Source organism: Micropterus dolomieu, linkage group LG06 (assembly GCF_021292245.1).
Source record: "Micropterus dolomieu isolate WLL.071019.BEF.003 ecotype Adirondacks linkage group LG06, ASM2129224v1, whole genome shotgun sequence".
Lineage (NCBI taxonomy): Eukaryota > Metazoa > Chordata > Actinopteri > Centrarchiformes > Centrarchidae > Micropterus > Micropterus dolomieu.
In genome coordinates this window covers 15,081,191-15,094,112 of record NC_060155.1, presented here as the reverse complement: position 1 = coordinate 15,094,112, position 12,922 = coordinate 15,081,191, and the positions used below count along the sequence as shown (strand labels likewise).

The following is a 12,922-nucleotide window of genomic DNA, read 5'->3' as shown; positions in this document are numbered from 1 at the left end:
CTTGAAATGGTCTGATGTTGGCCCTCATAAATATGGAAAAGAGCATCCTGAGCATCCTGTGGAAGTGACTGAAGCTGATGATTTTTCAGAACAAACGTGGCCGCTTCAGAAGTCAAACTTTAGGGTTATTGCACTGGTGTAAAGCAGCTCAGACAGATGCCAAGTGACTGTGTGGAGAGCTTTCCTTCACTTTGAAGCTTATCAACAAAACAGTGCTCTTCTTGGCAACTTGAACATTTTTCTGAATTAGTCATCTGTCTGTTATTTGAACAGACACCGAAAACAAGGTACCTTTTTATTTATTTAATTTTTTTCTCATTTTTAATGGAAGATATTTGGTGATGTTGGGTAAATTTTATCTAAATAAAGTGTTGCCTAATTTACAGATAAGGGGTGTGTGTGTGTGTGTGTAACTGCTTGAAACTGTTTCTTCCTTGCATAAAACATGACGTTTGAATTGACTTTTGCCCTTTCAGCATATTATGTTAAGTTGGACAAATACTGGACTAACTCAAGATTGCAGCTGTTAATGGGCCAACTAGTATAAACGACCTATAGGACATTATTGGCTGTTTGCAGCAGAACGATGCTTGACAGATGGTGAGGAGGGAGCATTACTGAATGAAAATGTTTTAATGCTAAACAATCACAAATTAAAGTGTTTATTAATCTTTTGTGAGGACAGGGGAGAAAAACTGCAGTGACATGTTCTACTTTCTCGTTTTAGTGTTTGCAGATGCCAATAAGAATAGATGATAAATATGATTTTTTTTTTAAAGCTAATTAAGTTATAAACATGGGCCTAATGTTTAAAAAAAAAAAAAAAAAAAGATGGATTTTGTTCTCCATCCTGAAGTCGTGACATTCACCTTCCCAATGCAAATGGCTGTCCGGCCGAGCGCTGAAACAATGTTGTTTGTGGTGTGTTCTCTGCAGACACTCCACGGATTAGCAGGCCTGATCAAAGCGACGAAGCCCCTCCCCTCCGCTCCGCTCCGCTCATCCACTGTTCACACCTTCGTACTTCCAAGTTGAGGACGAGGTGCGAAAATTAACAAACTGCCCTCCTGCAGCGGTCATTTGCACCTCCGGGGACCCACAAATCCGGTGTAGTCCCTGCACAGACACTCAGATCGGAGCGGAGCAAGTTCGCGTCGTCCTGGAATAACCTTCCTTTTTTCTTTTCAGTAACTTTCTGGGAGTTAAACAGTTAAAAGGATAATAATTTAGGCTATAATTTTGTCAGCTCTTGTGAAATCTGCAGTGGTGGAAAAACCTAGACCACTTCTAATTATTAAAGTCAAACTAGGCTAGTAGGCCTAGCAAATTAAAAAATAAAATAAAATAAAAAGCTTATACCATTATCTATTGTTATTTGTTATTAGCCTGTTGTTGTTATTGTTATGGTTATCATTATTTTATACATTGTCAAGTAAGCAGCATTTTGTAGGCTATGAAAGTCTCAATCCTGAAAGTAGCCTGAGTAGTTCTCAGTTGTCAGATATATGTAGCGGAGTAAAAAGTAAGCTACAAATGTTTACTCTGAAATGTAGTTAGGTAGAAGTTTAAAGTAGCATAAAATGGAAATACTCAAGTAAAGTGCGTGTGTAGTGTGTTGTTGCTGGTCCAGCTAATTTTAACTAGCCTACTTTTTTTTTGTTTGAGTTTAACCTATAATAATTAATCACATTGACCATCTGCATAGTAGCTGTAATTTTAGCATTCGGGAAGTAAGCCCACTATATTTCCCCCTGAAATGTAGTGGGGAAGCATAAAATACACAGTACCTACAATGAATTAATTACAGTACTTGAGTTCTTACTTTCCAACACTGGACATATGTTAGGCTAAATGGGATACATGCACCACTATAATCCCAGGCTCTCTGTATTAATCTTTTTCTTGTCATTTCACCAAAGATCTCTCTCACTAGGGTGTTTTTAAGACCATAGTAGTGTAAAAAGTGACACTTGGAGTGGACATCACAGGAACACCAGAGGAGGGGCATTTGATGAGAGATGGATCAAGGCTGAGCTCAGGATTGCTGTCTTTTCTTATTCAATTGTGGTTATAGCAGCTGATAGTCCAGAGGCAGAACAGTGTCTGAGGCTCTCACCAGGACCACAGAGGTCATGCAGACACAAGCTTTCAATGTCTTTCTCTGAATTAGCATGGGACTTTGACCCCCTTTCTTTTGCTAGTATAAGATGGTGTGTATACATTTTACAGATGGAGAGGAAAACATACATGTGTATTGCCCTGCAGGAAAGCCCCATATACAGTACACTATAATAAAAAAAACTGATCCGTTGATACAAAGACACTTGTGGTGGCTTTATTTAGAGCCCAGACCCATGACTGAGCAAGTTCTTTGTTCCCATGTTATTTTAAAACTGTAACATAAAAAAAGCTGCAGTCAAGTAGAGTTATAAAACCCATTTGTCAAGTCCTCAGCTAGGCCTATATAAGGAGTGAGTGGATTACTCATTTCACACCTCACAAATGCCTACGATGTGCTAAAGGATCTTGGAGAGAGAGAAAGTGCACACAAATGGTCCACAATTGCAGAGTAATAACTAATATCCTGGAAACAGCCGTGGGTGGGTGGATAGTGGGATCCTTGTGTGTGGAATGTGGCTTTTTTGAAGTTGCTGCACAAATAGAATTTAAGACAAATAGTTTGTCAAAAAGATTTATTGAAACGTATGAGGTGAGGTAGCCTACTAACAATCATGACACTTATAAATACAAAGTTAAACACATCCTACATAAAATAATTTACACGACTAACAAAACTCATTTCTAGTGGGACAGTTAACGTCTATACAGCCCAGTCATATTCAACAAGTAAATATTTACACAATGCATTTACCCCTTCACTGAAGGCAGGCCCATACAAGACCAATACACTTCCAAATGAAGACCCTAGAGGTCTCTGACCTCTGCAACACAGATTTTATTACACACTTTATTAAATACATTTTAGGATTTTTTTGTAGTTCCCCAATAATTACAAAGAGCTTCTCAGATGCCTTTCAACACATTTGAAAGTTGTCATCTCAGCAGTGCATTTGTCATGTAACTACTGAGGCTTACCCCACAAAACATCCTAACACAAAGCAATAAATCATTTACTGTAGTTTAAAACATGCCTTTCCTTTTTTACATGATCTACCATGGCCTCCACACTGACTTGGAGTGAATTAAGGAGGGCAAGCTCAATACATCCTGGCTGTCAGCCTCCTCTGAAGAAGAAACATGACTTTGCTCTGAGTCAGTCTCATCCAGGTCAGAGCAGAGATCATCGGTGGAGATGGTGGAGGGGGCTGGGGATAGCAGGGCTGTGTACATGCTCTCAGACAGGGACCAAGTGCTGTTGCTGCCGAGGCACTCTGCTACCGTGTCCGGTAGCACCACCCTGAGGGGTTCTTCGTCGTTCAGGGGCATGCTCTCCAGGAGGTGGTTCAGCAGCTCCGCGGCTACTACTGGGTCAATTCCCGGACAGGTGGACACAAAAGTGTGCACGTCATGCATACACTGGATGTAGCCTGCAGCAAACCGCTCACAGGCCTCCCGGTTCACGGCGTCCACTTCTGCGGAAAGATGACATAAACAACCGTTAGCTCAGTAATTAGCAAAACTAAACTACAAACAGTCAGTTACAAACGTCAGACTCTGTTCTGATTGGCTGAGCCGCGATCGAAAATGTGCACGCACACCTGTGACTGCAGTACAGTTGATTAAAATATTAATGCGCTAACTGTTATAGGTTAGTTTTAAATAACTATATTGTTCAGCAGGAGAATGGCATGTAAGTAATATGCTAAAGTTTAAACATTTTGGTGAAAAGTAAAATATTTAATGAAAATACTCTAGGTCTAAAGGTAAATAGTGTTTAACGTTACCTTGAGCCCGGTTTTGCAGGATGCTCTCCACACGTTTCACTGTCATCTCCAGCACTTCGGCGTTCTCCATCTTTGATTGCAACTGCAGCGGTTGGCAAAAACAAGAAAACCTAAGCCACAAGCACTGGTAACACAAGCTAGCTAAAACAAGCCATCAATTAGGTTCATTTTGAGGAACAACACTACATAAAACAATGGCCTTAAAATATAAACACACTATCTTACGTCTGTATCCGCGATGAGAACTCTGAGTTCTTGTAAACTTTCATTGATGCGAGCCCTTCTTTTCTTCTCGACCAGAGGTTTCCTCATCTGCCAAAACAGTACGTTATGGACAATGGAGTTACTTTGTCAGTTATCGGTCAAGTTTAAAGAGAAATACTGGCTTTAAGTGCTCAAGGCACTTACCTTTCTGTCGGGTTTGATCCCACTGCAGTTATCACCTCTGTCCACTCCGTTTTTGTTGTTACGGATGGGGGCCATGTTGTTGGAGTTTAACCCAGGCGCTGCCAGAAGACCACTGGACTGGAGCGTGGTGTGTGTAATCCAAAGAGCCGTTACAGCTTGTCAATGGGTGGGACAGATGGCCGGGCGATCCCAGCGGCCAACAAAGCTTGCAGAGAGACTGGGCTCCTTAATGCTGCTCCGAGGGGGCAAGAACTAGGTATACATGGCAGTTCATTTACATGTGAATGGGTGAACCGGCTACGAGAGTAAAACACATCGAGGGCGCGCAACGCTCGTAACCGCCAATCATCAGTGGTCGTTAGCTTTTTTGTCCCCAACTTCAGGTGCTGCGTTCACGTGATCCTCGGATGGTCACATTTCTCGAGTTGGCAAGTCCTTCTTCAGACTAATGTGAAAACAGTATGGCCGTTTTTACATACCATATGGGTTGTTATGTATGTTACGTTGCTATCCAAGTATGCTACAACAGTATACAGTTTATTTTGTGATTTTTGTCCCATATTTGTTGCTGCATCAATAAATTCCTTAAAACATTGCTTTAACTGACTTTTTATATCCTAATAAATAAATAATCTAGCTCAGTCTACATGGACAACAACAAATTGTTACATAGGTCTACTATATTTTAAATTACTATTATCAATAGTGCATATAAAGAGGCATATGCACTACATGAATTGATAAAAAAAAAAAAAACATTTTTGGCGTAAGACGAGGCCATCTCGGGAACTCCTGTACTAAAAGTTGTTGTTCCGACTTGTTTGTTTTTTTCGCTATTCGTTTACATTTAACCACTGGTATGTATGTAGCATTGCACTGGGACTGGGTTTGCAATACAAAAAGTTGTTGTTCCGACTTGAGGGGGCATTCAAGTGAATATTCCCAAGAGGCACATGAGTGCAGGGAGATTAAAAATATCATCTGTTGAGATCAATTCTACCAGAAAGGGCCCCAAAAATGGTCAACAACTTCTGTAGCCACTGCTGAAACAAATACAATGTAATTAATTAAATCAGTAAAAATAATAAAACATTTTTCAAAGGATAGAAATGCATGACAACAGGCTGTAAAACATTGTACCCAGTCCTTCACATATATCTATCAATATCAAGCTCCTCCCAACACTTTAACATTTACCCTTTTAGGTAAACTTACTTAAGCACTCTCTTTAAATGTGTGCCACCACTATAGGCCATATATCTGCCAATTCTCACATTGCATCATTAGTCAGCTGGGCCTGTTTCATGCTTGATTGTGAGCCATCAGTCCACTTATGAGGACTAGGCTAGTTCTCCACTCCTGTAAAAAACAGCAACAAACTAATGTTAATTAGATGATATGAGCCATTTGTCAAGTACATCATTCTCATATGTAAAGAGTGTAAAGAGCCTGAAGCCCAACAAGCAGCCTGAAACAGTGCTGGCTCTGTTTTACTGACAAACAGAAAAATAGACCCCTGTAGTCCATTGCCTGTTCTACTAGGCTATAATTTGTCTTTTGAGAAAATGCTATTGTCCTATCATCAACTCAAATTTCTTATATTGTTCAAATGTAACACAGTGCGTGGATTATGTCTGTAGTGAGTCATATGGACACACTGTCATGACTATTCACATATGGTGACTAGAGCTGTGTGCATGTCTGTGCAAATTTGCATGTGTTGTGCAATTTGCATTTCGAGGGGACATATGTGTTAGTACATGTAGTTTGGTTTGCAGTGATCCACAAGTTTTATTCATGAAATTAGACATCAGATGAGATTTTGTATAATTATTTTAAGATATTATCTGAGACACTAATGCCCCACTTTGTAACCACATGCAGTGGCCTATTTTTAAAATGTAGGGTTAATGTACAGGGTAATGTAGGGTAATTTACAGTAGGCTGTACTGTACAACACTGTATGCCTTTATGAGCCCATGAATAAGTGCAGAAAGATAATGTTTTTTAGTAGAAGTAGTAGTACCATTATTATAGTTTTATCAGTAGTAGTAGTAGTAGTAGTAGTAGTGCCCTTATGATAACTTTACTGCAATGTAATAGCTGGCTGAGAGTTTAAAACATCCCTACATTTCCGGATGATAGTGTTGAGAACGTGGTTGAGAAGAGGAGATGCAGCTTTAAATAAAATACGGAAAGCGCTACCATATTGGGCAGTGGCCTTCAGAATAAGGGCACGACGTAGTCTAATATCAACAAACGGGAAATACATTTCTATGTTTTCACCCTAAACAGCTTTAAACATTCAAGTATATCCATCTATTTGCCAAATATCACACTTACTGTGTATTCTGTGTTAAATGTAAACGTTTTAGCCGGACGTGGACTCTTATTTTGACAGCGGCGAGGCGGCTTTTCCTTCAGACCCACACAACGCTTGTTCGTCAGAGAAGACGCTCTTCTGATGTCACTGAGCCTCGGGGGCGAGACTGCTCCGCTGCTATATAATCTTCCCGGCTCGGTGGATGAAACCAGCGCACTAAAGTCAGATACGAGCAAATATACACGGAACAAACAAACATGGTGAAGATCACTTTCCAGACAGTTTCGGCGCAGAAGCCTGAAAAAGACAACGATGAAGACAAGATCATTATACCTCAGGGTCACGTGAGTTTGCACACTTTGTTTTTCTTTGTGTGTGTTCTGGTTATTTGTCTTGAGTCTCAGTATAGCACGAGTAGCCTTTACTCCTTTTGCATAGCTAAATAGATTAACGTTATGTTTAGCTGTAATGTTTGATTTGTCTGTCCATGCATCATCATGCCACTTTATTAATTAATTAATTAAATCCATGTTATATTTAACTATGTAAACTTCCTTATATATAAAATAAGACAGTATGTCTATATACTTAAAATAATGCATTTCCCCCCCATAACATTAATGCTAGTGAATGGTTGAATATCGCACCGCGTACTGCAGTTTATTATATTTAATTTTGCTGGTGCAGTTTGGGAATAGACCCAGCATTGCAGACCATCCCAGCCTGGGGATGTTGACATTACGTCACCTTGTGTGGCCACCGCGAGGACACGCTGCAGACGGTTGTCCTGTGTGTGTGTGTGTGTGTGTGTGTGTGTGTGTGTGTGTGTGTTTTCAGGAGAATGACACCATCACTCTAGGTGGCTCATAAAGTACGGATATATAAAACAAAACCTCCCCATTTTTTTATCAGTACAGGCGGCAGAGTGCTAATACCCTCAGTCGAAATGAGAAACATAGCTGTCAGATGCGGTCACTGCACCAATCATTGAAATCAGGAGGTGTTACGCCACGTGAATCCTGCATCCTTCTCCTGGGAGCATGCCAGTGAGAGTGCTGTGTTGTATGTAAACAGTGGGCATGGTCTAAAGGCAGCATATACCCTTTATTCAATCTCGAAATTGACATTATAAAAAGTAAGGAATTAAAATAAGCAAAAATGTGGACTGCTATTTTAATACTATTATGGTTTTATCTTTTTCCATATCCTATAAATAGGATCCAGAGTTAATTGTAAAGGCCAAAGGGGTCCAGAAAGGAACTGAACATTTCATTGTGTTATAGACAACATTGCAGCATGGATCCAGGTCCTCTGTTTTTTTAGGCTCCAATTCTCAAACACAGAGCTCAACCAGATAGATGGATGGATGGATGGATGGATGGAGTAGTTTATCGTGTACATGGCTGTATCTTGATTGGTTAAACAATACATTAGCCTGATCATGTTATCTCTGAGCTTGGGATTGTAGAATGGCTTACATTAAATGTTTAAGCAGTCAGGCATGTCACAGTATGTCCAGATTTTCTTAGCCCCCTTTTTGGACTACCTCCCAGGAGTTAAACACAATTGGATGTACACCTATCTAAGCCTCATCCTTTTTTTCCCAACACACTGTACTCAGTGTACACCACTTGATGACGCATCCATCACTTCTTCTGCAAACACATTTTTTCACCTGTTTCTTACGTCAACAGATGAAAATGACATGATTTCAAAGGCTGCGTGGATTCAGATTGGCTGCGACACTTGGCTAGGCGTCAGAGCCAATGTGTGTAGATCTATTAATATGTCCGCCTCTGATGAGGGACTCCTGCTCGACGCAATTGTTCCCGTTTGTACTCCCACTGAGGGTGCGAGCTAACTGCAAATATGGAGTGTGGAAGTGGGCCTCTAAGAATAGACCCAGACAGCCACGTGCCAGCATCTTCGTCAGAGCCCGGCACAATCTGTTCTCCCCGCTTCCGCTCTCCATAGCAACAGTAGTAGGGAGGGGTAGCAGATTGACTTGAGAGACTGTGGGTGGGCGTCTGGCATGCCTCATTTACAGTCCTACGTCTATCAGATCCCCTCGCCTGGCTAACGACGTGGCAACCGCCTGGTAGTGTGAGGCGACGTTACGCCCAATGATACTCCATCATAGAATTTCTTCTATGAAATTGAATTTAATTTCTTCCAAACGTGCTCAGAGTTAGATTTAAAAAGTTTGCACTGTTGACAATATCACACTTTAACAGTATTCTGTTGCCATGCTTCATTAAAGCCACATCACATTTATATTAAGAGATCAAATTAATATCTAAGACATGCTTTTCTTTGCTGCACCATTATATCAAATTGAAACTTTACATGTCTTGTGCATTATTTTGCACATATTTTGTATGACTGAAAACCTTGGGGTCTTTCCTAAAATTGGAAATAAAACATACGTTTTAACCACAATTTCCTGGCTATCTAACTGACTTTTTGTTCCTTGTCATCCCTGACTTGTCCTCTAACCCAACTGCTTTTGTCTTTACAGGAGCAACTGGTTCTTCCTGTCAGGTCCAAGAAGCCTTTTCCAACAGGCCTCTGTTGCCTCACCTTTGGCCTGGTGGCCTTTATGTCAGGACTGGTGCTGGCCTCCATCTTCGTCTATCGCTACTACTTTATACCTCAGGTCAGTTCAGTCTGCCTCCTTTTTCTTACCTACCGTAGCATATCTTGTACCCAGGGGCACAGATTGTTAATGAGCCACAATGTAAAAAAAATAAAAATAAAGTAACTGTCAGATGCTAACTCAGCTCTGTTGCGTCCCATTAGCAGATCCCAGAAGACAGCTTGTTCCACTGCCGGGTTGTCTTTGAAGACTCCGTGTACGCTCCTCTGAGGGGCCGGCAAGAACTCGAGGAGAATGTCGGCATCTACCTTGACGACAACTACGAGCAGATTAGTGTACCTGTGCCACACTTTGGAGGCAGTGACCCTGCTGATATCATCCACGACTTTCAGAGGGTAGGTTAAGGCATCCATATGTTCACTATTTGCTCTCATTAAAGTCTCTTGTTAAAGTGCTTCATTGTGGGTCAGGGTTTAACCTTTTTATAATTGATTCCAGGGCCTCACAGCTTATTATGACATAGCTCTGGACAAATGCTACATCACTGAGCTGAATACAACCTTGGTGATGCCTCCGCGGAACCTGTGGGAGCTGCTCGTCAACGTCAAGGTGAGGCACTCACGACAGTCGCTGATGATGTGTCTGGGGGAGCTGTTGTGAAAGCATTGTTAGAGATGAATGGCTGTCTGAGAGAGTGAAGGACAAGCGTGTTCCCATCTGCAGCGTTCCTCCCACAGGCAGATCGCATGAGTGATTCATTTGTGTCTCTTTGCCACAGAGAGGGACGTATCTTCCTCAGACTTACATCATCCAGGAGGAGATGGTGGTGACAGGGAGGGTGTGGAACATGAGGCAGCTGGGCCCGTTCATCCACAGGCTCTGCTACGGCAAAGAAACCTACCGCCTCAGACGCCGCAACCAGCGCAGACGTAAGTGTGCACATACACTTCCTTTTGCCGATCTACTCAGGCAATATGAGATGCTTAATGATGAGGGATGAGCGCGGGGTCACTTCTGCTAATGTATCACCCTCTTTCACACCAGCTCTTGTGAGATGTTTAGTCATATTCTCTGTTCTGGGTCACTGGACTTGAGAAGGAAAGTATTCCTCTGGCGAGTCACAGGGAATCCGGTGTTCAGTTCTGGTGTGTAGGAGCAAACAGAGAGCGGGTGACCCTACAGAAGACAAATACAACCAGAACCAAATAGGGGCTTCCTGGTGAACATATCAGACAGTGTGTCTGCAGTGTAAAATCCTTCTCTGACAGCCTGGCAGCCTGATTACCATATCAGTGTGTATGTTGGCGCAGCCTGGGAACTTCCTGCTATGTGAGTCACTAGTAGTGCAGTGGACACATCCACACACTATGGAGGAGGTAGTGATGCACATGAGTGATATCTCTGTTGCTGCTGCCTTTGATTTGACTGAGAATGTTAGAAATGATGCAACAAACTTCCCCCGAGTACATATATGGATGTGATTTGCTGAGATCACTGCTGCTGATTCAAAATGGACTTTTCTCGTAGGCCCGGTAGTAGCAGAGGTGCAATGAACACTGCGAGCCACAACTGAACAGATTTTCTAAACGTGTTTTTCTTTTTTCCCTTCCAGGTATTGACAGGCGTGAGACAAAGAAGTGCCACAGCATCCGTCACTTCGAGAACACTTTTGTGGTTGAGACCGTCATCTGCGACAGGGTCTAAATCTAAAGGCGGAAATCACAGCCATCCAACACAGAAGCCAGTTCCAAACCATACCTCTTGAATTTATTTAGGCTTTTAACTGCACTTTAAGAGCGAGTATCTGTCCAACAGTTTTAGTTTCAGTTGTAAAATTTTTTTGTTTGTTTTGTCTGAAGTTGGAAATGCTCTTTTATTGTTCATGTACAATGTTATTATATTTTTTATTCAAATAGTCTGTATGTATGGATGAAATGTGTTTGGATATATCTGTAGCTTGTCACGTTGTCCATAAGATGTTAATGTGTGTCAGTCTATGACATTTTCATCTTAAGACTTTTTCATTTTAGTCCTTATTTTTATATAGTAACTCAGCGCACTGTGGGTGGTGGTAAGGATATTAGGAAACTGCTTTCACTGTGCGCTCATGTTAGTATTCGTTTCTCGTTTGTTATTTTATTTCGTTTTGAAAGTCAGAAAATGGCAAAACATACCTCATGTAGTTTAGACGTTTCTTTGTTAGTTTATATCATTAATGAATGGTGTATATAACTTTGAGTGTTCCTAAGCAATATATACTGTAAATTGATTCTGAACATATTGTTACATGCATAGATTTTTATCTGAAATCAACCTTTTTTGTGAACAATCATTTCTTTATGGTTTGCCTCTTTATTTCCTTTGGTATCACACTTTCCTACTCCTTGGATATAATGGCTTGAGACTGTAATTAGTAGCAGTGCTTTAGAGAGACAGAAGGAACCAAAGTCTGCAGTGAGTGATGCTTTGCTTAGTGTTAAGGATTTATGAGACATTTACAAAGAATGCTTTTTACTGTAGATGATATCAAAGGCTACATCTAATTTTTTTGTCTTGCTCTTCCTCCTCTTCACTTGGATTTGCCTGTTGTCTTTATCTCGCACCAGTCCCTAATCCTTCCTATCTTGGCATTATAATCGCTACAATGTTGATTTGTCCCAACTTAAAAAAAAGATTTGGGGTGTCTTTCTAATGTGCAACCTGGAGCAAATAAGTCTCTGTTGAGAGAGACCGGTGATATGTGCTCACATTTCATTGTCTTGGGATATGTTATTTCGCTGTACAGTCGAATTTTCTTGTACTATCTTGCTGCTTTAAGAATAAATGATCAAACTTTCTCTTTGTCTCTTGATTGTTTATCAGTTTCAGTAAAGTATACACAGTATCACTCTGAAGTTAGGTGGAGGGGGGATTTAGTGTAGGTTTGTTTTTCAGGAGTTAGGCTTGGTCCCTTAGTTCCAGTGAAAGGAACTGTTAATGCTTCAGCATACCAAGACATTTTGGACAATTTCATGCTCCCAAATTTGTGGAAACTTTTTGGGGATGGCCCCTTCCTGTTTCAACATGACTGCGCACCAGTGCACAAAGCAAGATCCATAAAGACATGCATGAGTGAGTTTGGTGTGGAGAGCTTGACTGGCCTGCACAGAGTCCTGACCTCAACCCGAAAGAACACCTTTGGGATGAATTAGAGCGAGCCAGGCCTTCTCGTCCAACATCTGTGCCTGACACCACAAATGCACTGGTAGAAGAATGGTCAAAATTCCCCATGAACACACTACAAACCTTGTGGACAGCCTTTCCAGAAGAGTTGAAGCTGCTATAGCTGCAAACCTTACAGATTAAGAATCAGATGTCATTAACCTTCATGTGCATGTAAAGGCAGGCGACCAAAAACTTTTGGCAATGTAGTGTATATTAAAAAGGGAAACACTACACTATGATTTAACATTTTCTTTTGAACTTCCTCTCAGTCAGTAAAGACAAATGCACAGCCCTGATCAGTTCCGTATTTTTGGGACATGCTACCCATATTTTAAAGTGTTGCTTATGATCTGTGGATAATTGTTTCTACAGAACCAAAAAATGCCACTTCATGGTGGTGAGTGTAACACTCCTTACAAGATGAATCTCTTGTGGTTAGCTTTATTTCACATCAAAATGGAAGAGGTGCGCCTCGGACGGTTTTGG

At 41.1% G+C, this 12,922-nt stretch overlaps 2 protein-coding genes across 2 annotated transcripts; one reads left to right on the top strand and one right to left on the bottom strand.

The window, feature by feature from the left end:
• Positions 1–2,678: 2,678 nt before the first annotated feature.
• Positions 2,679–4,669, bottom strand: hes6 (hes family bHLH transcription factor 6). The gene is made up of 4 exons (XM_046052657.1): positions 4,314–4,669; positions 4,131–4,217; positions 3,906–3,987; positions 2,679–3,593 (listed from the first exon to the last, which is right to left on the bottom strand). Exons 1-4 carry the CDS (start codon positions 4,386–4,388, stop codon positions 3,172–3,174), a joined length of 666 nt encoding a protein of 221 aa, XP_045908613.1. The 5' UTR covers positions 4,389–4,669; the 3' UTR covers positions 2,679–3,171.
• A 2,083-nt stretch (positions 4,670–6,752) lies between these two features.
• Positions 6,753–12,068, top strand: itm2cb (integral membrane protein 2Cb). Its single transcript, XM_046052655.1, has 6 exons — positions 6,753–6,980; positions 9,155–9,292; positions 9,436–9,627; positions 9,731–9,841; positions 10,011–10,161; positions 10,845–12,068. The coding sequence occupies exons 1-6, from the start codon at positions 6,894–6,896 to the stop codon at positions 10,934–10,936; spliced, it is 771 nt and encodes a 256-aa protein (XP_045908611.1). The 5' UTR covers positions 6,753–6,893; the 3' UTR covers positions 10,937–12,068.
• Positions 12,069–12,922: the final 854 nt, after the last annotated feature.

Coding starts and splice junctions, on each gene's coding strand:
- hes6 (XM_046052657.1), bottom strand. CDS start 4,388: ATGGCCCCCATCCGTAACAACAAAAACGGAGTGGACAGAGGTGATAAC. Junction 4,218..4,313: donor GGATCAAACCCGACAGAAAG/GTAAGTGCCTTG, acceptor CTGTTTTGGCAG/ATGAGGAAACCTCTGGTCGA. Junction 3,988..4,130: donor TTCTCATCGCGGATACAGAC/GTAAGATAGTGT, acceptor CAACCGCTGCAG/TTGCAATCAAAGATGGAGAA.
- itm2cb (XM_046052655.1), top strand. CDS start 6,894: ATGGTGAAGATCACTTTCCAGACAGTTTCGGCGCAGAAGCCTGAAAAA. Junction 9,628..9,730: donor TCATCCACGACTTTCAGAGG/GTAGGTTAAGGC, acceptor AATTGATTCCAG/GGCCTCACAGCTTATTATGA. Junction 9,842..10,010: donor AGCTGCTCGTCAACGTCAAG/GTGAGGCACTCA, acceptor TCTTTGCCACAG/AGAGGGACGTATCTTCCTCA.